The sequence below is a fragment of the Capra hircus genome, chromosome 17 (assembly GCF_001704415.2).
Source record: "Capra hircus breed San Clemente chromosome 17, ASM170441v1, whole genome shotgun sequence".
NCBI classification, from domain to species: domain Eukaryota; kingdom Metazoa; phylum Chordata; class Mammalia; order Artiodactyla; family Bovidae; genus Capra; species Capra hircus.
This window is the reverse complement of record NC_030824.1, coordinates 6,469,675-6,495,967: the sequence shown is the minus strand read 5'-3', so window position 1 is coordinate 6,495,967 and position 26,293 is coordinate 6,469,675. Positions and strand designations below refer to the sequence as shown.

The 26,293-nt window shown below is 52.0% G+C and overlaps 1 protein-coding gene across 2 annotated transcripts in view; it reads right to left on the bottom strand.

Annotated features, from left to right (window-relative positions):
- WSCD2 (WSC domain containing 2) overlaps nucleotides 1,052–26,293 on the bottom strand; it is a 117,102-nt gene continuing 91,860 nt past the window's right edge. For both annotated transcript variants that reach the window (XM_018061077.1, XM_018061076.1), the window contains 5 exons: nucleotides 22,425–22,546; nucleotides 18,881–19,055; nucleotides 12,521–12,685; nucleotides 10,047–10,247; nucleotides 1,052–3,048 (listed from right to left, as the gene is read on the bottom strand). In XM_018061077.1, the coding sequence (XP_017916566.1) occupies nucleotides 2,696–3,048; nucleotides 10,047–10,247; nucleotides 12,521–12,685; nucleotides 18,881–19,055; nucleotides 22,425–22,546 (1,016 nt within the window). In that variant the 3' untranslated portion in view covers nucleotides 1,052–2,695. The remainder of the gene's footprint in view (nucleotides 3,049–10,046; nucleotides 10,248–12,520; nucleotides 12,686–18,880; nucleotides 19,056–22,424; nucleotides 22,547–26,293) is intronic.

Below are 26,293 nucleotides of genomic sequence, written 5' to 3'. Positions count from 1 at the left end.
AGCTTCTGTTGCTAAGGAAACCACTTCCTTGGTTACCGGGCCGGGTAGCATTTGTCTCACTGTGTCTGGATCCCACTGAGTCGCCCCCACTCTCCAGGAAGATGAGGGGGAGGAGGGAGGAGAGGACAACAGAAGTGGAGAGGGAGAGAGAGAGGGAGCGAGAGACAGGCAAAGACAGAGACTGAGAGAGACGCAGAGACATGTGGACAACGAGAGGCAGAAATCAAAACAGAGAGAATGCAGTCAGGGAGACTGGTTCAGGGATGGGGGCAGGGAGGAAGCTACGGAGAGGAGAAAGACGAGAAAGAACAGAGGTTTAATGTGCATCTCGAGGAAATAAAAGAGACCACAAAGAGAAACTGAGAGCAGGAGGCAAGCGTGATAAGGAGAGATGGTGAGGGGGGCAGGGATGAGAATAAAATACACCGGTGCAAGAGAGACGGGGAAGGAAGGAAAGGAGCTGGTTCCTGAAGGACCTTGCCCCTGGCAACCCCTCGGCCTCCCCACCCTTTCCTCCTGCCCACACTGTCTACCAGGGATGTTTGTAGCAGCTTCGGGGTTCCTGGAGAAACCAGGAGGCAACCCCTGCCATCGGCAGATGCAGGCCCTGATGTTCCTCCTTGGGTCCTGGAGTCACAACGTGCTGGGGGAGACAGCAGGGTGGGAACCCAGGGGTCCCAGCTTGCAGGCCGGGCATGTCCTGGGCTCTGGGGACCGCTGGATCACCGAGCTCTCCTTCGTCCTCAAGGGTCGGGGTTTGGAGGAGGGGGCACACAGACACACCAGACATGGGGTGGTCATCATGTCAGCTGGTGGGGTGCAGTCTCCCCACACAGAAGGGCGGCTGAACACAGAGGTAGAGACTGTTCTGCACACCAAGACACACAGTTCTTTAGAGCCTCACAGACACAAAAGCAATGACGCACCCAGAACATTCCTGTCTCTCTCTGTCTCTCTCACACACACACACACACACACACACACACACACACACACAGCAGAGAGAACATCCCATTTGTGACCTTGCCTTACATGACACTCCATCACGTGGTAGAATTATCAACAAAACTCGCTTTTAATGATGGTGTTGACCTGAGGAGTCTTCAGACAGTGGCTGGCAGCCTGAAGGGGCCACCGGCAAAGAAATGGCCCAGGTCTTGGGCCCAGAGTCTCCCAGAGAGAGAGCTGACCTCTTAGAGGGCAGCGAGGCCAAGCCCTCTGGTGCTTCGAGAAAGAAGACTAGACATTTGCCTGGGGGAAAGAAATTTGGTACAAAATACATTCAGAGCCCCCTGGCCGGGCCTTGGGGTGGCCCGAATCCTAAAGATGAGAGGCTCAGGGATGAAGACAACGGGTCTGATCCCCCAGCCCTTCTCTTTGAGTGGCCGGGTTCCAAGGGCGTGGAATGTATGAGTCATATTCCTCTTAGAAAAATATATCTCTTTACACGCGCCTTCTCCATAGTCTCTTGGCTATTTGGGAATGAGCATTTACCTGCACCCCAAGGCTTCAGAGGGGGCTGCTTGGGTGGGGGGTGGTTCCCGACAGAACAGCAGAGAGCTGTGACCTATGGCTTTTGCATCTACATGGGGGTGGGGTGCAGGTGCGCAGGTGGGGGCCAGATGCGAAACCACGGTACCCAAGGTGAGGGGAGAGAGGGAATCCTGGAACTTGATGCTTTCTAAGACAGATGATCAGCCACCCAGTCCTTTGGTTGGACGTCTCAGCATTGAAAGAGCAGTGTCTGTATGGACATGAAGAACCATCCCATTCACCCCTTTCCTTAAAGGGCACCCCCTGGACTATGACCAAAGCGGGGGCCGCTGGTCTGGGAAGGTTGTGGGGATCTCTTTCGGTCATAGGTCCACGAGATTTGGGACACACTTGTTTTCCCTCCTGGACAGCAGAGGACCCGCTGGGGGTCGGAAGGGCAGCGTCAGATCAATGCGTGGGACCCCACGGTGGAGAGAGGTGTCACCCCTGGAAGCGGGTCACCCCCTGGATACAGCGAGGGAGGAAAGGGCAGAATCCCAGGTCCCAAGGTGAGCATGCCACGTGGGGGCTCGGGATGACCGTGACCCCACCCGGTGGACCCAGGTAACCTACCCTGAGTGCCACGGCCTCTCTGACCCACTCAGAATGTCAGAAACCTAAACCCATGGAGAAGCCTCCCAGCAATCTTCCTGTAGACAGAAGCGGCCCAGATAAACCCTGTCACCGTGCATCCTGGCTGGGAAGTACGGGTGGCTACAAGCGCTCAGCCCAGCACTGGGGCGAGTCTGGGGCCACTCTGTTCTACGCCATTCCCTTTAGCTCTTGTGCCAGGGTCCTCCACACCCGCGGTGGGGAACCCGGATCTCTGGGACACCCAGGAGCCCTCCTTCCCACAGGTGTGGGGGTCAGGGACACGGGAGACAGAGCAGGGTCCAGGCGGCGGGAACTCCCCAAACTGGCAGCCCCTCCATCTCCAAGGGGTGGGGAGGCGGTTGCGAGTTGGTGGGAGGTGCCTGCACCATCTCTTCCCTTGAGCCTCCTTCGTCATGCGGAAAACTCATCGGAGGCCAACGCTAGGCCAAGGGGATGGTCCCTACCTACACGGGAGAGCGGACGGGCAGGTGGGGTTCCCCAGGGGCCCGGAGTGCCTGGTGCCTGCTCGGTCTGGACAGCCCGCCCCCTGCCCCGGTCTGATCACCCATCATCTGGGGTAGTAGTCGTCGGGCACGCCCGTGAGGTTCCTCCCCCGGAGCGCCGCGTCCACCGTCTTGATGTAGGCGGAGATGGTCCTCTGCATGTCGGCCGTGTAGGGGTCGTACTCCAGCTTGCGGAGCCCGGAGCGCTTGAAGTTGCCGTCTTTCTGGCTCTCCACGCACAGCAGCCGGTCCTCCCTGACGGCCACACCCAGCAGGCCCACCATGCGGCCCAGCTGGACGAAGAGGTCGCGCTTCAGGTCCTCAAAGTGCACCACCAGCACCTTCTTGCCGAACTTGAGCCAGTCCAGCGTGTGAGTGGCCCACCAGGGGGCATAGTTCCTCACGAACTCCGGCCACTCTGCGTGGACAGAGAGGGGAGGCGTGGGTCCAACGTGCGTGCCGTGCACGCGCACCACCACCACCGCTCAGCCCTGCCTGACACGGCCAGACTCGCCTCCCGCCTCCCGCCTCCCGCCTCCGGGCTGTTGCTTCTGCCTGGAACAGTCTTGGTCCTTCCTGCTCTTTGGGGAGACCCAAGACATCTGTCTGGAGAAGGCGATGGCACCCCACTCCCGTACTCTTGCCTGGAAAATCCCATGGATGGAGGAGCCTGGTGGGCTGCAGTCCATGGGGTCGCGAAGAGTCGGACAGGACTGAGCAACTTCACTTTCACTTTTCACTTTCATGCATTGGAGAAGGACATGGCAACCCACTCCAGTGTTCTTGCCTGGAGAATCCCAGGGACAGGGGAGCCTGGTGGGCTGCCGTCTGTGGGGTCGCACAGAGTCGGACATGACTAAAGTGACTTAGCAGTAGTAAGACATCTGTCTGGGCCTTACGCCACACCAGGCACAGACATATATAAATCTTTGCTACTCTGTTTTTATGCAGGCAGGCATGCTCAGTTGCTCAGTTGCTCAGTTGTGTCCGACTCTTTTTGTGACCCCAACAGGCTCCTCTGTCCATGGGATGTCCAAGGCAAGAATACTGCAGTGGGTTGCCATTTCCTTCTCCAGTGCATGAAAGTGAAAAGTGAAAGTGAAGTCGCTCAGTCGTGTCCGACTCTTCGCGACCCCATGGACTACAGCCTACCTGGCTCCTCCATCCATGGGATTTTCCAGGCAAGAGAACTGGAGTGGGGCGCCAGTGCCCTGTAAATGCTCAGTAAACTCTGGTTATCATTACCACTGTGATTATTCTGTTCTCAGGTGAGATGCCATCTTCCCTAACTCCCTAGGCTCAGGCAGGTACCTCCACTGGGCTGAGGGCATGGTTTAAGTTGGATTATTTACAGTGTCAACTCTGAATATTCATTGGAGGAACTGGTACTGAAGCTGAAGCTCCAGGACTTTGGCCACGTGATACGAAGAGTTGACTCATTGGAAAAGACCCTGATGCCGGGAGAGACTGAGTGCAAGAGAAGAAGGGGGCGGCAGAGGATGAGATGGTTGGATGATATCACTGACTCAATGGGCACGAGTTTGAGCAAATTCAGGGAGATAGTGAAGGACAGGCAAGCCTGGCGTGCTGCAGTCCATGGGTTCACAAAGAGTCAGATACGACTTAGTGACTGAACAACAACGAATTTACACTGTCATCTTGACACCTTTCTATCCGATTTGTTCTCTCTTTGCTTTTTATTGACGTATCACACATGGCTCCTCTGTGGTATGGTAAAAGCACAGGATGGATTGTCACCAAGACTGGGAATGTTTTGTATGGGATCTCCTGGCTCCAAAGACAGGCTACAACAGAATGTGGGAAATTCCCTGGAGAAGACCTCAGAGAGACAGCCAGCCAGCCCCTGGAGCTGCTGAAACTGTGATCAAGGGGAACCAAAGAGGGGGGTCATGAAGGATGCTGGGAACAGAGAAGGGGATGTGCAGCCTCAATTCTGAGCCCCAGCTGGATAGTAGCCAAAGGGCTGGTCCTCAGGAACCCTGAAGGAACCCTCAGGCATCCATGACTTCTCACAGGGACAATGCCACCCTGTACCTTCCAGAGGAATCTCTTTATTGAATGAGGGTCAGCAAGTTTCCCAGGCTGGGGAGCCCAGCTGGTCCTTCACAACTAAATACTCACCCCTGCTGGGTGATGGACACCCCTTATCTCATTTAATCATAGTGACTACCCAGAAAGGAAAAGACTACTGTTAATTTGTCACCAGTGAGGAAATGGAGGCTCAGAGAGGTGAAGTAATTTGCCCAAGGTCACATAGCCGGGAAGCACCATCCAGACCAGGGCTGCCTGATTCCAGGCCCCCATCTCTCCCAGAAAACAGAAGCCTCACCCCCCACTCCCTCCCACTGCCTTACACCCAGCAGGGGCTTAATAAATGGTTGTTGAACTAAATTGAAATTCCCAGCAGCCAAGTGGCGATGTGATTAAGGGTTCCTCTTTCTTTGCAGACCACATCAGAATCTGTGGCGAGGCTCCTGCTCCCCCGGCGCCTCCCAGGAACACCATGGCTGCTTGGAAAATATTTATGCTGATGACAGAGGTATTTTTTTTTTAGCCTTCAAATAGATTATTTACAATGTATCTAGATAATTGGGCCCTTACTGTTATAATGGGTTAAACCCAGATGTATCTGTGTGATTAGGGAAAAATCTAGCATGTGTATAGTCTGTTTTCCTTATTTTGCAGAAGCATTTCCCTGCTGCTGCATCATCTCACAGCATCCCCGGGGAATCAGGACAACTGCGCGCCCACGGCAGAAGCCCAGGGGGACGGGGATGATGATCGGTCATCCAGCAGCCCACATATCTGGACTTCCAGGCTTGCGACCATCTCAAGAGGTCCCTGGAGAGTGGGCCTTAGGGAAAGGAAGGGTCCATCTGCACGATGGTCTGGGTCTCCCAGCGCATGGCTCCCACCTTGGATGCAGGTGGGAGGGAGATGTGGGTTCCAAACCTCCCTGGGATGGGAGTGTACATTGCTTGAACACCTACTGTGAGCCGGGGGTCTGTGCCAGGCACTTCGCAGGCCCTGTCTCGGGCAGTGCACACAAGAAGCCTGGAGAGGAGGAAGCACCAGCTCCTTTATGTACACGGGAACAAAGGAGGCTCAGAGACATGAAGCCATCTGCCCCAGCCCACACAGTGGGCATCCGTGGCAGGATTCGTGCATCTATCCCAGACTGAGCCTGGCTCCTGCCCTCCTGGCAAACCCTTTAAGAGCACCTGATCTGCCCATCTCTAGCATTCTTTTTGCCCCAGATCCTAGTCTATGATCGCTTGCCTCACCTTCAGGTGTTGTCTAAGATACGGGGTCTGTTCACAGATGACTTTGAAGTCAGATTGCTAGGGTTCAAAACCCAGCTCTTCTTCATATTGGCTGTGTGACCTGGGGATGCCAAGCACTGTCCTTGAGCCTCAGTTTACCCGTCTTCACAATGGAAGCCTTGCTAAAACCTCCCCCTGTACAAGCGGAACTGGAATAAGACTTGCAGACCCTGCCACCAGACCTGAGACCCAGGAAGTGCTGGATAAATGTTGGCCACAATTATTGTTATTTTTTTGGCGGCACCGCATGGCACGTGGAATCCTAGATTCCCTGACCAGGGATCAAACTCAACCCCCCTGCAGTGAAAGTGTGAAGTCTTAACCACTGGGCCACGAGGGGAGTCCCGTGGCTACCACAGCCTTGATGTTGGCACCCAGCATCTCTGAGATGCCCCACGTGGCCCATCCTTTATGGGCATCAGACATTTGCTCCCTTCATACCCCTTCCTATAGCAGAGATACCTCACTTGAAGCTCCTGAACGACTTCACTGGAAAGAAGAACAAAAATGAAAAACAAAAGCCCTCGATTAGCTCGGGATTCCCGGTAATTAATGGCTGCCTTCAAATTGGGTAATAAAGGCATGCTACGCCATGGACCACTGGTAATGAGTGCTGGTTCCGCCGGAACTGCTCTTCACGTGGGCCTGGCAGGACACGGGCTGACCACCCTCTGCTTCATCTTGTCATCGGGAGGAACCGGGGCCTGATTAATAGCTTAACTGTATTTAATTCCCCACGGAATCATTAAACATGGTCTCTGTTTCATTAAACAGATCCAGGACAATTCACCTTGTGTAATCATATCACATAAAACTTTGCTTTGGACTCACTCCAGGGAGATTGTAAAATTAACGTTATGGAACCAAAAGCTGCGGGGTGGGCGGGTGGGGGATGACAGGAGCCTCGACCCAGCTGTAACCGGGAGGGTTCACAGGCAGGGTGGGGTGGACACACTCAGCAGGTGGCTGACCTCTGCCCTTAGGTGGGGGTGACCCTCACATTCTAGGCCGATGGAGTCCTGAAGCAACGATTCTCAAACTCTAAAGTGCACATGAAGCTTCTGGAAGGTATCTTGTGAAAATGCGAGTTCTGATCCAGGAAGCCCGAGGTAGAACCTGAGAATCTCCGTTCCTAATTCCCAAGTGATACTGATGCTGCTGGAACAAGGACCCTAAAGCAAGGGTCTCAAACTCAAGTGCCTTCAGGGGTCAGATGTTAATGAAAATGGGAGGATTGGGCAGGGTGGGGGCCGTGAGGAGGGTGCTCTTTGGGGAAGGCACTCAGGCAGAGCGCTTGAAGCCCTGGGTGAGGTCTGGAAGGAAGCACCATCCCAGACTGATGAGGGGGCCAGGCCCCCAATGTGAGATGTGTGTCCCACACTTCCTGTCCCCTGCAGCCTCTGGACTCAGCCTCTCCTGCTGTCTCCCTTATCTCTGGTTTTAAAGCTCCCAGTCATCCTGAATAGGGAAGAAGAGGCAAGGTGGCTCCTGGGAATTAGGAAATTGCCTGAACCTGAGAGGAGGGGTTATGCCAGAAGAGGGGAACCTTTGAATGTACCAGGCCAGAGACACCCCAGGGTAAGACAGAGCCTGGCGGCTAATGCCTGGGTTTGAATCTCAGCTCAGTCAACTCCTGGCGCCTGAGACACATGACTCCTCCCTTCCTGGGACGACTTTTGGCTACCAGCGGTGGTGGCGGCCCTTCTTACCTCCCCAGGGAATTAGAAGACTTAAATGAGATAATGACTGCTAAGTGCCTGGTCCCATGTGAGCTTCCCAAGTGAGTCCCGCACTTCTTATTTGGAACAGTCGGCTTCCCTGGTGGCTCAGATGGTAAAGAAGCTGCAGGCAGTGCAGGAGACCCAGGTTCCATCCCTGGGTCAGGGAGATCCCCTGGAGAAGGGAATGGCAACCCACTCCAGTGTTCTTGCCTGGAGAGTTCCATGGACAGAGGAGCCTGGTGGGCTACAGTCTATGGGATTGCAAAAGAGTTGTCGGACAAGACTGAGCGGCTAATTCTTTCAGTTTCAGGATTACTGGGAGGTAGAGAGCTGGGTCTGGTTTGCCATCACATGCCTGAGTGATCCTGCCAGGCCCCTGTCTCTCCTTGGGCCTCATCTTCCCCATTAACAGTGAAAGTGAAAGTGAAGTCACTCAGTCGTGTCCGACTGTTTGCGACTCCAAGGACTATAGCCTACCAGGCTCCTCAGGCGACAGTCCATGGAGATTTTCAGGCAACAGCACTGGAGTGGGTTGCCATTTCCTTCTCCAGGGGATCTTCCCGACCCAGGGATCAAACCTGGGTCTCCTGCATTGCAGGCAGACACTTTACCATCTGAGCCACAGGGAGAATGGATCAATTTGCCTGCCTGCAGACTGCTTTAAAAAATACCGATGTCCAGGCTCCACCCCTGTAGTAGTCCAGTGTGCGGTCTGAGCACTGGGATTTTCCCATGCTCCTCCTGGGATTCAGATGTGCTGGCCGGGATGAGGACCCTCGGGTACAGCGACCTCCTGGGTCCTTTCCCGCTTGGCAAGCAGAGCATGTGCTCCTGGAGCAGGATCCTGCCGTTGGCGCCTGTGGGCTTCTCAGCCTGGCCACAAATAATGTTCATTTTCGATTGTTCTACAAATAAATAATTCAGAGACCTCTTTATCCCCTGGGAACAAATGTCACCCACTGAGGGAGTGGGTCCGCAGGGGAAAGGATAGACAAGCCCCCTGAGCAAACTGGGAATCCAGGGCGCACACAGTTGGTCAGGCAGGCCCAAGGGTTTTCATCGATAACATCAGTGCTGAGTGTGATTGGCTGGGTTAATGTCATTCTGTGCTCTGGTTTTCTCTGGGGAGGGGCTGGAATGTGGAGCAGCTGTCAGGGGGCAGGGGGCATGGGGAAGGTTTGGAGGGAGTGGGAAACACCTTTGGGGCTAGAGGCTGCAGCAGCTTGGTTCCTCAAGGCTGAATGAGGCGGGGAGGGCTCACGTTTACAGACCACCTACTCAGCATCAGGGGCTCTGTGTGGGAGGATTTGTAGCCATGGACGTTCTGATCAATTCTTTATTGTAGCTCAGTGGTCCCTGGGTTCAAACCCCTGCTCCACCACTTCCGAGAACAGCGCCTTCAACCTCCCTGAACTTAGCTCGCCCCATCCACAGCACAGGGTTAACTGTGGGAGTTTGCAAACACTCACGGAGGTGACTGTCACTACAGTAAAGGAGACATGGGTGATAACTGATACGGGGGTTTGAGGGATTTTGACTTTGGAGCTCTCCCCCACTTCGGCGGGGCCACTGCTCTGCACAGAGACATTCTCCCATTCTGGAATCTACTGAGCACCAGAGATGAACACCAGTCTCAGATCATCTTAATGAAGTTCTGCGCTTGGAGACTGATGGTGTGACTTTCCAGCTGTGACCAAGGGCAAGTCACTTAACCTCTGCTGGGAGGGTGGATTGGAATGATGCTCACAGGAGCTCACAGATGACCTCGTGGCCACTCTGCCACTGACCTAGGTTCAGGTCTCTTGATTCCCAGGAAAGGGTCTGGAACCTGCTTTGAATCAGTGTGGGAAAAAAATGAAAGTCGCTCAGTCGTGTCGGATTCTTTGTGACCCCATGGACTGGGGCCTCCCAGGCTCCTCTGTCTGAGGGATTCTCCAGGCAAGAATGTTGGAGTGGGCTACCTTTCCCTTCAATTACATGAGGGTCTATTGAGTGCTTCTAAAGGGCTGACTTCTTGAGTTTTATTACTTCCATTTTATAAACTGGACAATCCAAGTTCATGGAGGCGAAGGAGCTTTTCCTGGAAGTGGTGGAGTTGGAATTTGAACTCTGGGAGTCTTGCTCCAGAGCCCAACCCCTAACCTCTATGCCATGATAACAGCCTGGCTCACAGAGGGTGATGCTCGTGGGCTGGGTGGCATGAGGGAGGCATACCTTCTCAGCTCTAAGTGGGACCTGGGACCTCACACACGCCCTCAAGGGTGTCCTCCTGGACCCCTGGCAGGAGACAGCCCAGGCCCCTCCCACTGCCCTCGGCACCCTGGCACCCGGCCCCCGCTCCCAAGTGGTACCTTTGCCCTTCCAGTGGGCGTGGGCAGCAAAGCCAATGTGTCCGCCGTACTTGCGGTTGAACTCCGCCATGAGGGCCTTGTAGGGGTTGCGGATGAGCAGGATGGCCGCGTCGAAGGCCTCGATCTCCTTCTGGCCACTCTCATGCGTCTTGATGCAGATGGTCCTCCCACTGCGCCAGTGGTCCCGCTCACCCTTGAACCCTTCCCGCAGCCGGGGAGGGGTCCAGGGGACACGGCAGTGAGCTGGGGGAAACAGGAGGCCTGCCCCACCCCATCCTGGGCCACCCCTGGGATCCTCAGACATTCACTCGTCCACTCATTCAGTCACTCGCATGTTTGTTGAGCACCTACTATGTGCCAGGGAGCTGGGGAGAAAATGACTTGCAAAAACATCCATGGGTTACAGTTCTTGAGAGCCAGACCATTCGAATAGTGGCATGGATGTAAAGTCACTGCCCTGGTTAGGACTGCAGAATAGGAGTATTCACGCCCAGGTGCCATGCTGGGGGGCCTGACGTGATGTGCCTGAGGGTTCCCCTTAGGGCAAAGTCCGCATTTCCGCCCCACTGATGCTGGGAATGGCTGTATGGCTTGCTTTGGCCAATGGACTGGGGGCGGAAACGGGTCTTGGCCAACGTATTAGGACCCAGCACGTTTCTGTTCACTTGTGTGTGTTTTTTGTGTGTGTTTTGGGGGCATCCCAGGTGGCTCAGCGGTAAAGAATCCCCCCCACCAAGGCAGGAAATGCAAGAGACACAGGTTCCATCCCTGGGTCGGGAAGATTCCCCATTGAGAGAAATGGCAACCCGCTCCAGTATTCTTGCCTGGAGAATTCCACGGACAGAGGAGCCTGTAGGGCTGCAGTCCCCGGGGTCGCAAGAGTCAGACACGACTAAGCAGTGAGCGCAGCACACGCGTGTGTTTCTGCTGTTACTGTGAGAGGGACATGCCCTGGAAAGCTGTTGGTCCCAGAGGGCAAGACACCCACGGAACAGACTTGGGCCCAACCTGCAGTCTGCAGCTGGAGCGGCCCAGCCAGCCTGGCCAAGATCACTGACCCAGTCAGGCACCATCCAGAAAGGCTTCTTGGGGCAAGAAGGTACTTAGGCTGAGAACTGAAGGATGGGGAAGAGTTTACCAGCCCAGGTGAGAAGAGCCAGTGAAAAGGTCCTGTGGTGGATGGGAAGAAATGTGTCACACATGAGCAGAGGGCGAGAGGGGAGCATGAGGCCAGAGAGGGTTGTGGGGGTTGTGATGATGAGTTAAGTCTGTGCTGAGTCGCTTCAGCCGTGTCTGACTCTTTGCGACCCCATGGGCTGTAGCCCTAGCCTGCAAGGCTCCTCTGTGCATGGGGTTCTCCAGGCAAGAATACTGGGTTGCGTTGCCGTGCCCTCTTGCAGGGGATCTTCTCAACTCAGGGATCGAGCCTGCTTCTCATCCGTCTCCTGCACTGGCAGCTGGGCTCTTTACCACTTGCGCCACCACTGGACCAGAAAGACTACACGGTCCTTGGAAGGTTTAATGCAAAAGGAAGGAAGGACCTGATCAGCTTTTCATTTCAAAAGCTGAGGAACTGAAAGAAGTTCTGGGTAGCCGGTGGTGGCTTCTGGAGCACAGGCTCTGTGCCGGACACGGCTCTAAGCCCTTTACATGTCGTAGACAGCTTGATCCTGCCAATTATCCTACGAGGGTTTTATTTGATAGAAAAGGAAATCGAGTCCCAGAGACATGAAATAACTTTCCCAAGTTACAGAGCTGGCAAGAGGCAGAGCTAAGGTTCAAACCCAAGCCACGATGCTGCCCAAGACTGCTCTTCACCTTTTTGGCCTCTCGTGCCCGTGAGAGCCAAGGCATTTGGGTGGTCTCTTCGAAGCCAATTAGAAAGCTAATGTACTAGGCTTTCAAGATGCTGGCTGTGTTTCCAACTCAGTGAGTGATTTGGGATATCCTGTTGCCTTTCGGGCCTCACTGTCCTGCATGAGGTGCCCAGCATACAGTAAGAGCTCAAGGAATGACTTAAATGGAGGGAAGGTCCCAGACACATAGTAGGTGCTTGATAAACGGATGCAGGTGAGATACCAACGGCATGATCTCAGGAAATGTCTGTGGGATGTTAAGTGAAGGGAAGATACTAAGCATGTGAAAGTGTTAGTTGCTCAGTCATGTCTGACTCTTTGCGACCGCATGGACTGTAGCCTGCCAGGCTCCTCTGTCCATGGATTCTTCAGGCAAGAATACTGGAGTGGGGAGCCATTCCCTTCTCCAGGGATCTTCCTGACCCAAGGATCGATCCTAGGTCTCCAGCATTGCAGGCAGATTCTTTATAATCTGAGCCATCAGGGAAGCTCACTAAGCACATAGTAGGTCTCTATCAACATGCCCGGGAGAGCTGAGCGGCTTGCAGTAGGTGCTTAGAAAGGGTTATTCCCATGTCCTTCCAGGGGGTCCGATCCCCATCCCCCGTGCCTCCTCACCTTTGTTGTACAGAGAACCATCGAAGTAGTAGCTGCCAGTGTAGAAGCCTGTGGCCAGCTCGATCAGGTGGCGAGCCCACGTGTTGCCAGCTCCCGGGAAGCTGGCCAGAGCAATGAGCTGCTTGGACTTGGCTGGGAGGAACCGTCTGTCCATGCAGCGGTTGTCTGCAGAGGGCAGGGCACAGACAGGGGTCAGGGGCAGGGACCGATCGGAAGGAGACTGTCCAGGAGGGACTAGAGTGTGAGTCTCAACCCTGCCACTTCCCAGCTGTGAGAGCTGGTGCTTTCCGAGCCTGTCATCTCCTTATCTGGAAATGGGAACAGGGTTATGAGATAATATATGAAAGGAGGATGCACACGCGGTAGGGATTCAATAAAAGCCAGCCAGGAGGATGAGCCTCCTCTCCAACCTCAGTTTATCACCTGAACAGTGAGGGTCTGTCTTATCCCCATACTTTCCTCCAGGTTAAAACCCACACATGGCAGCCATCTGCATGGGGCCTAGGCCGAGGTTTTCATCTGGACCTCCAAGCTCTGTGCGGCCTGGCCCTTGCCTCCTCCTAGGCTCACGCCACCCACCCGCTCTCCCTTCCCGCCTCTGCACCTGCCAGCGCCAGGTCCATCCGTGCTCTGCTCCTGCCTGACTGGGCTGGGTCAAGTGTGCTGGTCCCTTAGCCACAACCATCAGAGCTGATGCAAAATGTCATGTCTCGGCATCCCCCACTGCAACCACTCCTGCAGCTAAGAGGTCACAGTGCTGATTTTTTTTTTCTCTCTACAGACATAGGTGATGGCCCAGCAAAGGAGATTCGGCAGTAGAAAAGGAAGAGGAAAGAATCCTGGATTTTTGGTCCTACCACTGCTTCTTCAGTCTGGACCGATGACCTCAATCCTTACCATAAAGTCACGGCAGGCAAGCCCCCTCCCTCCTCTGCCCTGGCTCTCCTGCCCCTTGAGCCCCAAGCTTGCTCTCTCAGCCTCTCTCCTCCCCTATGCCCCCACTTTCTGGGGAGAAGGGAGTGACCCCTGCTGTAGCGTCTGTTCCATCTCCTTTCTCCTCCCCCAGCTCATAACTCCATCTATTTTCCCTATGTCTTCTCTCTCTCTCAGCTGACTTGATTATTAGCATTCAAACATGAACAAATAACTCCATCGTTAAAAATAAAAGTCCCCCTCCAGTAAGCACACTTTCTCTGCACGCCTGTGGCTTCCTGGGTGACTCAAACAGTAAAGAATCTGCCTGCAATGCGGGAGACCTGGGTTCGATCCCTGGGTCAGGAAGATGCCCTGGAGAAGGGCATGGCAACCCACTCCAGTATTCTTGCTTGGAGAATCCCATGGACAGAGGAGCCTGGTGGGCTACAGACCACGGGGTCTCAAAGAGTTGGACACGACTGAGCAGCTAACACTTTCACTTTCCACTTTCACTCCACACCCGATTCAGTCTCACTTTTGGCAGAGCTGTCCACCCCCCTATCCCATTTCCTCCTTCCACCATTTCATGGGGCTCTTCCCGCCTCCGCCCTGCTCACTGCACAGAATCAGCTTCTGCTAAAGTCACCAGTGACCATCCACCATTCAATCCAGCTTTCCCTTGCTTTGTTAACTTGGCAGCATCTGCTACCTGCCATCATCCTGCCCCTAGAATCCTTCTAAGATGGTACCCTGGTCTTTCCTGTTCTGTATTAGCTGCCATTATCGAAGTCTCATCACAAGCCACACTGCTTTCTCCAAAGAGGCCTTCAAGGGGAAAGTCTGAAGTCCTAAACTTAAATTCCAATTCTGCCACCTCCTTGCTGGGTAGGCAGCCTTGGAAAAATGATGGATCTGAATAAACCTCAGTTTTCTCACCTGTTACATGGGACGCTGATAATGGTGACATCCTGGGGTTCTCAGGAAGGTCAGAAGAGAGAATGGGTATTGAGTGTGAACACAGGGCTCACACACTGTGAGCTCTTAGTAATGATGCTACTAGCCAGAGACCAGCTCTCTTCCCCTGCCATGCATGTTTAATCTGTTTGTTCAGAGGAGAGCAGACTTTGGGAAAACAAACAAGCGGAAAAGCATCTTTATCAAGCCAAGCAGGTGTCTGGGAATAGTTTTCATGGGAACACACTGCAAAAAAGGAGCCTAGATACAAAACTTTCTGGAACGTGGTTATGTTTTATAATTTTGACAGGGGTGTGGATTTGATAGGACCCAGTTGGCATTAAACAGTACACTCAAAATTTGTGCATTTTGCTCCATGTAAATGTTACTTTGAAAAACCATAAGCAAATATTGAATTACAATTAGTGATATGAGGACTGAAATGTAATCATGTTGCAACTACTTTGAAATGCATCCAGGAAGAAAACTTGAGGGATGGAGAAATGAAGAGACGCATGAGAAAGTAAACAGACCATAACGCTGAGAAATGTAAAATCTGTAGGAAAAGTCTAGCATGTTCACTGTGTAACTCTTCCCATTTTTTTTTTTTTTTCTGGAGCTTTGACATTTTTTTTCATAATAAAATGTTGGGAGAGAGAAAGAACCGGGCCCCTCAATTTCCCCTGAAAACAGAATTCTCCATTTAACTACTATCTGGGAGGCGAAGTAAAGGTGCTTATTTTCAGCATTAAAAAGGAAGTGTATTTGGTTTTTAAGCTCCACAAATCAAAACAGATGCTGGAGGCAGTGTAGTACATAGTTAGAATCAGACAGGCCTGGCCTCAGCCCAGGCTGATCACGGCCTAGCTGTGCAATGTTGAGCAAGGCTTTCTACCTCCCTGAGCCTCAGTTTCCTCACTTCTAAAGTGGGGCTGACGAACCTTACAGGATCCAATGGACAATGAACGGGAAGTATGTGCAGGGCACGTTGAGAAGCTGAGATCGGGAGTGCAGGCTCAGGACCCAGATTGCCTCGGTCTGAATCCCAGCTCTGCTCTGTCCTAGCTGTGTGGCTCTGGCCGAGCTCTTCAGCCTCTCTGTGCTGATTTGCCATGTTTGTAAAATGGTGATAATCGCAATACCTATGTCATTGGACTGTTGTGAGGATTAGATGAGTTAATTCAGTCTAAAGAGCTCAGGCAGTCCCTGGCACACAGTAGGTGCTCAATAAATGGCAGACATCCTGGCCCATGCTCTTGGTGGCGTCATGAACCACATGACTCTCAAACCTCCCCAGGGTGGGGGTCCTGCAAGTGTGACGTGGGGGCTGAAGAGCAGTAGTGGCCTGGGAATGAGCAAACCCATCAGTCAGGGGCTACTGAATAGGCTCCGGGTCCGGTCACATCAGAGCTGCTCCTGGTCACGGGATAATTAAGCTGAGTGTGACCCTCCCCCCAGCCTGTAGCTACACAGTTCTGTATAGACTAACCAACTCTTACTGGAACCTAACAAACACTCATCCTTCCTCACTGGAGTGTAAATAAAGCCAGAGGCCACCCTGGCGAAACACTTTCCTGCTCACTGAGCTCTTAGTGGGATTCAGCCGCCAGGGAGGAAGCCGCAGTTGGTCACCACTACCCCACAGCAGGCCACACAGGGGCAGACTGCTGGTGGGGCCGCCGCTAGCTCTTACAGCACCTTTGTGCAAGTCAGATCAAGGTACCCGCCCCTTCCCCTGAGCAGACGCACTGTCGGCCCGAGTGCACAGCACAGCGGGCTGAGCACGGGCTGGCTCTCAAACATCACCCTTCCTTCAGGCTGTGCCTGCGCAGTGCTCAACCTGCGCAACTGTACATGGGCTAGGGTCCTGGGAGATGAAGAGGAAGTCTAGCCCAGTGGTGTTTTGTTAGTTCTCCAGGCTCCAGAGGGTGTGCGGAGTGCCCTCTGCCCTGTGGTCAGAGGTTTCTAGCTTGGCCTGTGGAGTCAGAAACCTGAAAGCAAGCCCCTCTTGCAGATGTGTGATTATGGCCAGTTCTCAAGCCCTCTGAGTCTCGGTTCTCCCGTCTGTAAAATGGGGATGATACTGCCCTGATCATAGGCTTACTGTGGGCTTTCTGTAATTAAGTGAGATGAGGCTTGGCACAGGACTGACACACATAGGTGGAGAGTGTTCTCAGATGTTGGAGTACGCCTTCGCAGGTTTTCTTTGGGTTGGGCATCCCAACAAGTTACCTTTCCAAGTGCCACTCACCCTTCATCATGCCTCTACAGGAGAAAAGATTTTCTTCTAGAAATTTTATAAACCCCGTGATCTCAGGTAAGTCCTGTTCTGAGTCTCAGTTTCTCTACCTGTGAAGGAGGCATAATGACTCTTCCTGCCTCATAGGAAAGCTGAGGGGAATCAGTGAGAAAATGCATGTGAAGGATTCAACACTGAGTGTGGCACAAAGAAAGTCCCTAAGGGCCACCACCACCACCACCACCATCACCACCATCATCATCACTATCATTATCACCATCACTATCACCACCACCATCATCATCACCATCACCACCACCATCATCATCACCATCACCACCACCATTATCACCACCATCATCATCACTATCACCACCATCATCACCACCATCACCATCACCATCATCACCACCACCATTATCACCACCATCATCATCACCATCATCACCACCATCATCATCACCATCAATCACCATCATTATCACCATCACTGTCACCACCATCACCATCACCATCATCACCACCACCATCATCACCACCATCACCATCACCATCATCACCACCACCATTATCACCACCATCATCACCATCACAGTCACCATTATCACCACCATCACCACCATCATCATCACTATCATCACCATCATCACCATCACTATCATCACCATCACCACCACCATTATCACCACCATCACCATCACCATCATCACCATCACCACCATCATCACCACCGTCACCATCATCACCACCATCACCATCATCACCATTATCACCACCACTACCATCATCATCACTATCATCACCATCACTATCATCACCATCACCACCATCATCATCACTATCATCACCATCAATATCATCACCATCACCATCACCACCATCATCACCACCATCACCATCACCACCACCATCCTCACCATCACCACCATCACCACTATCACCATCACCATCACCGCCACCATCATCACCACCACCATTATCACCACCATCATCATCACTATCATCACCATCACCATCACCATCAATATCATCACCATCACCATCACCACCATCATCACCACCATCACCATCATCACCACCACCATTATCACCACCATCACCATCACTATCATTACCATCATTATCACCATCACCATCACCCATCACTATCATCACCATCACCATCACTATCATCACCATCACCATCACTATCATCACCATCACAATCATCACCATCACCATTATCACCACCATCATCATCACTATCATTACCATCATTATCACACCATCCACCATATCATCACCATCACCATTATCACCACCATCATCATCACTATCATCACCACCACCACCATCACTATCATCACCACCACCATTATCACCACCAACATCATCACTATCATCACCACACCACCATCCACCCATCATCACCACCACCCCACCACCACCACCACCATCATCACCATCATCACCATCACCATCACCACCACCACCCACCACCATATCACCACCACCATCATCACCATCACCACCCATCATCCACCCATCACCCATCATCATGACCGTCACCATACATCATCCATCCTTCACCATCACCATCACCATCATCATCTTCACCATCATCCCCACCATCCTCACCAGCACCATCATCACCACCATCACTATCATCACCACCATCACTATCATCACCATCATCATCACTGCCTGGTGCCCCCAAGGGGTGGAAGAGGAGATAAACATCAAGTGTGGGTTCCACCGGCAAAGGGAGAAAGATGAAAGTAGAAAGGATGAGTAAGATGGAGAAAGAGAAGAAAAAATTATAAATTTGCAGGATTCTAGAACTGGAAGGCCAACAATCTACAGCTTCATTTTACAGATGGGGAAACTGAGGCCCAGAAAGGAGAAATGACTTGGCCAGGATCTTGTGAGTGGTCTGGTTGGAGGTCTGGTTGAAGACCCAAGTCTCCCACTCCCAGTTCAGATGTCTTCTCGCTCAATCTCTCTGCCGCCTTTACAGGAAGAGACACCAAGGGGTGCTCAGTGTGAGGGCTGGAGAGGAAGGTCTCCAGAACCATCCCGCTTGCCGAGGGCCCTCCCTATGCTGCCCCTCCAGGATCTCTAAGCCTGGTCATGCCCGCTAGCCCTGCCTCTGCCCTCTGCCCCCTAGCCTGCACGCTTCTCTTGCTGACGGGCTGGCTGGAGCACCTCTGGGTGGGAGGCGGTCACTGGGAGAGCGTCTGGGGGCCTGCTGCGTGGGGTGGGGGCTGGCTTACCTTGGACCTGCGTCTGGTACACGATGAAGTAACTGGGGGTCCCGCAGCTCTCGAACTCCTCTGCGCTGCACTTCTGGGCACAGAGCTGCTCGTCCTCTCTCTCATGCAGGGGGAACCGTGTGGTGGGGAAGCCACAGTGGCAGGCAGTACCTGCAAGGGCTGCCAGCGGGTACTCCTGGGGATGATGCGAGAGAGGAAGGGAAGAAAGTCCCTGAGTCCCCTGGCAGCCTGGACTCTGGATGCAAACAGGATTTGTGTTCCAACCGCCGCCTTCTCCATCACCCTCCCCACCTCGAGGGTCCCCAAGCTTCACTAGGAAGATTCTGTCCTGTCTGCGTACCTCCTGTACTATTGATATTTTCCAGCTCTCTTGAGCTATAATTGACAGATAAAAATCACATTTATTTAAGGCGTATGACTTGATGTTTTGACATATGCATACACTGTGAAATAATCACCACAATGAAGCTAATTAGCATGCCCATCGCCTCACATAGTTTTACGTTTTGCTTTTCCAGGTGGTGCTAGTGGTAAAGAATCCTCCCGCCAACGCAGGAGAAGCAGACTTGGGTTCGATGCCTGGGTTGGGAAGGTCCCCTAGAGGAGGAAATGGCAACCTGCTCCCAGTATTCTCACCTGAAAAAATCCCATGGACAGAGGAGCCTGGAGGGCTACAGTCCACAGGGTCGCGAAGAGTCGGACATGACTCAGCACGCATGCGTGAGCGTGCACATGTGCCATTTGTTTCCTTTTGAGACACACATTTCCAGTCACGCTTTGAGACTCAGATTTCAAAGGGAACTTCTTTTTTTTTTTTTTATCACTCTCAAAAGTAGTACTGATTGAGAAGTAGCGTTTTCATATATTTTCATACTATAGACCCTAATACTATAGAAACAAAACCATGTGATTAAATTCTAACTAGGCACCCTGCCTGCCAAGAACTCCCTGGGGTCAGCTCCATTTTTCCTGCAAAAGGGAGATTAGTGTAGTGGAGAGAGGTGTTAAAGCCATTGCTGCGCTGAGAAGTAGCTTTCTCCTGGAGGACCTGAAAGAAAACTGAAAAAGGAAAATTCTTCTCATGGCCTTGAATTACTCCCCAGTCAATCTTCCGGGGCTGATCATGGTATGAAGCCCATGCTTGGGGAAAAGCTGTCTGAAACTGTTCTTTTAAGCCAAAGAGGATGTCGTTACCCATGTGTAACCACTGTCTGCTGGGAGTTGTGGTTCAGTCGCTAAGTCATGTCCGACCCTTGGTAAGAGGCTCCTAATTGCTTTAATTGCTCTTTGGAAGAGCTAAGTGGGAGCAAGCTGGACCTGAGATTTGGAGGGCAACAGACTGTCCTTTGTCCAATTTGCTCAGACCCATGGAGCTGAATTCTCCCTGGTAGCTGGTCCAGGAATAATCTGCTAACAAACCAAGGTCACACCTCTGGGGCTGGATCCGGTGAGCTTGGCCACGGTAGGTTTGGTTTCTTTTTCAGATACTGAATCTGAGCTACAGCACCTAGCCTAAGATCAGAGAGATGCTGCTGGGAGGCAGGTGGCTGAGCCTGGGCTGTGATGGAGGCTGTTTTCTAGCTGGTGACACATACTGAAGCCCCCTCTGACCCCCTAAGTCTCAGACCCTCCACCACTTGGCACAAGCAGCTTTGGACCCCTGTCTACCTAATCCCTGCCAGTTTTCCCCTGTGGCCCCTTCTAAGGAGATTAGGGGAAAGCAGAAGAGGGAGGCATGCAGCAGGGCCTTCCTGTACCCCACACGCCCCTACAAGCTGCCCACACCTTCCCTTCCCTCCAGTTCTGTGTACAGCAGGACACTTTTCCACGCTGGTTTACCCTGTGACCTCACCATCTCCTGTTTGTCCCTCACCACTAGCTGATCTGTAGTTTCCCCTTGGGCCCTCAGGACAGATGGATGTCCACCTGGAGGGGAGGCCATGGGAGGGGGATTCCTGCCCAAGAGAGAAAGCTGGACCAAAAGATGGTCAAACTTTTAAAAATCTTATGAACAGCTCCCCTGACCTTCCAGGAGGCCTCCAGGGAGCAGAGCAAGCACTCAGGAAATGTTTGGTGACCTGAAGTTACCTGGCTGCCCTTGAATGGCTCCTGGACCTTGAGGAGTTCCTGCAAGCCCCTCTGTGGGCATCTCTGACTGCGTGCATGCTAAGTCGCTTCAGTTGTGTCTGACTCTTTGCGACCCTATGGATCATAGCCAGCCAGGCTCCCCTGTCCATGGGATTCTCCAGGCAAGAATCCTGGAGTGGGTTGCCATGCCCTCCTTCAGGGGATCGTCCCAACTCAAGGACTGAACCTGCATCTTTTATGCCTCCTGCATTGGCAGGTGGGTTCTTTACCACTAGCGCACCTAGGAAGCCCATGGAGTCTCCAGGGGAGCTCAGAAGACCATAGATTTGGTGTCAGAACCCATTCCGCCACTTGCTTGTACCGTGAGCTTGGGAAGTGACTGTCTGAGCCTTGGTTTTATCATCTGTGAAATGGGGAGGAAAATTCCCAGTTCCTAGCCTTGTTGTGAGAGGTAAGCTGTGTGACCCATGGGACAGAGGGGTGCATGGAGGGGCTCAGTAAGTGGCAGCCTCTATGATGTTGCTGCCTCTCGATCTTTCTGAAAGGTGCTTTGTGAATTAGGAGCCTTGATGAAAGAAACAGCCAGGCAGGATGACAGAACAGGTGGGAGCATTCAGGAGCTGGGGTGTGGGCTGAGCACCCAGGAGGAGCCACAAAGCGGCCCCCAGCCAATGCCAGCATCACTGAGGATAAAGACCACATCTCGCTGACGTTGCACTCCCCGCATTGAGCACAAGGGCCTGGCACAAGGGAGGTTCTCATCAAATAGTAGCTGAGAGGATGAATGAAATGGGTAACCACTTTCTTGTGGTGGGGAAGTGGGGGTTCTCCTGTGGACCATCATATAATTAGCTCACCTTGAATGTTGGAGGGAGCTTCTCAGATATCACTGGATGCCAGTGATGAGCTTAGCTCCATGCTGGGTATCAAGAGTGGTCACAAAATGTTTTAGGCATAGCCTCTACTCTTGTGGAGTTCTCTGTCTGATTTGGGAAGAAGGATAAACAGTCAGCCCCATCAGGAATCTCAGGCTGAGAAAGGACCATCCAGTTGGATCACCCAGTCCAGCTGCTATCCAGCACCCAAAGTTCTTGATGCCACACCTGCCCTGCCTCTGCTTGTATACCTCCAGCGATGGGGAACTCACTCTTGTCCAAAGTGGGATTGTCCTGGGCTTTACCTGGCAACCCTTGATGCCTGCTTCTAGGCCCAGTTCACATGTCACCCTCACTCCTGAGCAGTCCTCACTATTAGAACAAACACACTTCCTCAGAGGGAAAGAAACAGACCCTGCACAACTCCTAGCCTTTGGATCCAAGTTCCCCTCCTGCGTCACACGTCACAGGCAAAACCTTCCTCAGAGCAGCCAGGTGGCTGCTCCCCCAGCCAAGCGTCTCGCTTCTCCAGCTGCCCCACACTGCCCTCCCTGGAATTCCGTGTGTGAAAGCAGGCTCACCTTCTCCGTGCAGAAGTCCACACACTTGTCCACGGACATGTTGGGCATGGCGGCCGTCACGGGCAAGGCCAGGGAGAGGTTGTCAGGCCTGCGGAAGCAGCCTCGGAAGACTGCGCTTCCATCTGGAGAGCCAAGGGGAAAAGGAACAGTCAGATGCAGGCTGGGAGAACCACCTTCTGAAGGAAGCACTGATGAACTGACGCCCAGCGGAGGCAAGGACACATGGTGGAGATTCATGAGCTAGAAAATTCCAAGAATGTCCTCAACCCTAGCATCTCTGTCCACAACCCGGGTTGCTGAGATGTTCTTGCTGGGCCATGCAGTCCCCTTTTCTTTGCCACCATTCCTACTTCTCACTTTCGCATCCTTGGTGGTGGCAACTTAGATGCTATGGAGGATTTTCGTGATCTCAGGAGAGGGTTGGGCATTTGAGATAGAGGGAAGCCAAGGGGTCCAGGGTCCTCCCGCTCCTTCTTCCAGCACTGGGGTGCTCTGCCCCCTCATCCTGGGCTTTAGGGGAGACACTCAGTACCTCAAGAGTGTCTGCCCCATGCAGTGCTACAAGAGGCTGATTTACTGGAGAGATTCCCTTTAATTCGCTAATGTGGAAGCATCCAAGCTACATAGTAGAAAATTTGGAGGCCATTGCTACCTCTTTAATAAAATTTATCCTCAAAACAATACTCAGCTGTTGTCTTCAGCTGAGTTTACCTGAAGCACACCCTGAGGCAGTGTTTTATTGAGGGCGTGCTCTCAGGAGAATGGTGAGAGGGAAGCGGGCAGAGGAGGAGAGGAGCTAAGTAAGCATGTGACCTTAGCTGGGTAACATCTTCAGCCTGGAGGGTAAGTGACATCACAAGGGTGGTTCCACCTTGTGGAACCTTGGCCTTGTCTGCCCACCCCTCCTCAGTGTCTGTCATCTGGGAAGCTGTTGGGTCAAGGATCATTTTTCAGGCAAGGGGGCAGATGTGAGCCACTGGCGGTAAAGAGGATTTGGGTGGATACCTTTTGCATTCACTACAGATACACATAAAGATTTATCAGTAAGAATGCTCATTGCAGAAATGATTTAAATTAACACAGGAAAGACTGAAAACAACCTCACTGTCCAACAATGAAGTGTGGACAAATAATGTGTGGGATGATGACACACTGGGATTCATGCCCCATTAGAATAAAGAGGCTAAAGGCTACTTTAGAGAGAGCTTTGTCTCTCCAAAGATGTATTCAAGATAGGATGCCAAATAAAAACTGAAAAGATGACACTCCACCTATTATAAAATGTCAGTTGTGTACACAAATGATCTCTCAATATAAATCTCTAGAGGGTTATCTCTGAATAGTAGGTGTGATGGTTACGTTTTGTGTCAACTTGTGAGGCTATGATGCCCAGCTGTTTGGTCAGACACTGTTCTAGGTGTTGTTGAGAGCGTTTTTTGTAGATGGATTAACATCTATAGTTAGCTGACTTTAAGGACACTTTCCCTCTGAAATGTGGGTGAGCTGCATCCAGCCAGTTGAAAGAATGAGAGAGGAAAACAAAAGAGGTTTTCCAGGGAAGAAGGAATTCAGCTTCTGGATGTCAGGCCTGCCAACCTCCACAATTTCATGAGCCACTTCCTTAAGCCAATCTCTTAATTTACACATTTCCACACAGCCTGCTGGTTCTGTTTCTCTGGAGAACTCTGACTGACTGGATAGGATTATAGACAATTTTTATTTCTACCTTTTTCTGTAAACCTCTTTCCCAACCTTTTTGACAGTGCACATTTATTTTTTGATATAATAAAGACAAATTTTAACAGTTAAAAGTGGCCCCTGTCAAATTTATCTAAAGGCTTATTGATGCCCATTTTAAATTGGGTTCCATGGTTCTCAGATTTGAGCTGAACATGTTTTTCTAGAAGCACAGCTTTCGCAGAAAACAAAGGACGCTGTTGACGAGCGAATCCGAGCCAGGAGCACACAGGTAGGAGCCGTTTAGTGAGTGTCTACTACGTGTCGGCGACTACCGTGTGTTATCCACCCTTCCGAGACCTTTGCAAAAGCCATCTCATTTTACCTTTTGAGAACTCTGCAGGGTCCATAGCAAACTCTCATGTGACAAATGAGAGAGACAGGGCTTAGAAAGGGAGGTTGTATGGCAATACTGAAGACCCACTGTCAGCAAAATCGTGCTGAGGATTATCTCAGAAACATGATGCTAACCCTTGGGGCAAGTGAAGCAAGCTGCAAAAATTGTATATCTCCATCCATGTATGTATCTGGGTCTATGTACTGGTAAGCAGCCCACCGCCACCAACCCCCTCCTTTTTTTTTTTTTTTTTAGCATACCTATATTTAAGTGCAGAGAAAAAGATATGAAATTACTCCTCAGGCAGAAGGATGGTGGAGGAGGGGGAGGGAGTCTAGGAATGAAAATTTTAAATCTCAGCTGTCAAAGGCACCCCAGTGATTATCCCTACCACCTGGCACCCTGGAGCCTGAAGTTGTTCGTGGTGGAGGGAAATGTAGCAAGCTGAGAGGACATCCAGAATTGGGTTAAATGACTACTCTCCGGAGCATGCTGCAGACTCCTGCTATCAGCGCCGTCTCCTCCACTTCCCCACCTCTCACTCCGGGCTGGGGAGAAGCGATGGTGGTGGGTGCTGTGGTCCTGGCCTCAGTTTCCCCACGTGTAAATGATAAGGAGGAGGTTAGACTATGCAGATTCTCTTCTGTACAGGACGGCCTTCCACCTTCCAAATGAAGAATCGTCACAGCCCCAAATGCCACTGGTGTCCCGTGGTCTCCCATCCCATGGCCCAGTGTGCACAGAGGTGAAGTCCCATTGCATCGGTCACCCCAGCTCAGTTCAGTTCAGCTCAGTCGCTCAGCCATGTCCGACTCTTTGTGACCCCATGAATTGCAGCACGCCAGGCCTCCCTGTTCATCACCATCTCCTGGAGTTCACTCAGACTCACGTCCATCGAGTCCATGATGCCATCCAGCCATCTCATCCTCAGTCGTCCCCTTCTCCTCCTGCCCCCAATCCCTCCCAGCATCAGGGTCTTTTCCGATGAGTCAACTCTTCACATGAGGTGGCCAAAGTACTGGAGTTTCAGCTTTAGCATCATTCCTTCCAAAGAAATCCCAGGGTCGATCTCCTTCAGAATGGACTGGTTGGATCTCCTTGCAGTCCAAGGGACTCTCAACAGTCTTCTCCAACACCACAGTTCAAAAGCATCAATTCTTCAGTGCTCAGCCTTCTTCATAGTCCAACTCTCACATCCATACATGACCACTGGAAAAACAATAGCCTTGACTAGACGGACCTTTGTTGGCAAAGTAATGTCTCTGTTTTTGAATATGCTGTCTAGGTTGGTCATAACTTTTCTTCCAAGGAGTAAGCGTCTTTTAATTCCATGGCTGCAATCACCATCTGCAGTGATTCTGGAGCCCCCCAAAATGAAGTCTGACACTGTTTCCACTGTTTCCCAATCTATTTCCCATGAAGCGATGGGACCGGATGCCATGATCTTCATTTTCTGAATGTTGAGTTTTAAGCCAACTTTTTCGCTCTCCTCTTTCACTTTCATCAAGAGGCTCTTTAGCTCCTCTTCACTTTCTGCCATAAGGGTGGTGTCATCTGCATATCTGAGGTTATTGATATTTCTCCCAGCAATCTTGATTCCAGCTTGTGTTTCTTCCAGTCCAGCATTTCTCATGATGTACTCTGCATAGAAGTTAAATAAGCAGGGTGACAATATACAGCCTTGACGTACTCCTTTTCCTATTTGGAACCAGTCTGTTGTTCCGTGTCCAGTTCTAACTGTTGCTTCCTGACCTGCATACAGATTTCTCAAGAGGCAGGCTAGGTGGTCTGGTAT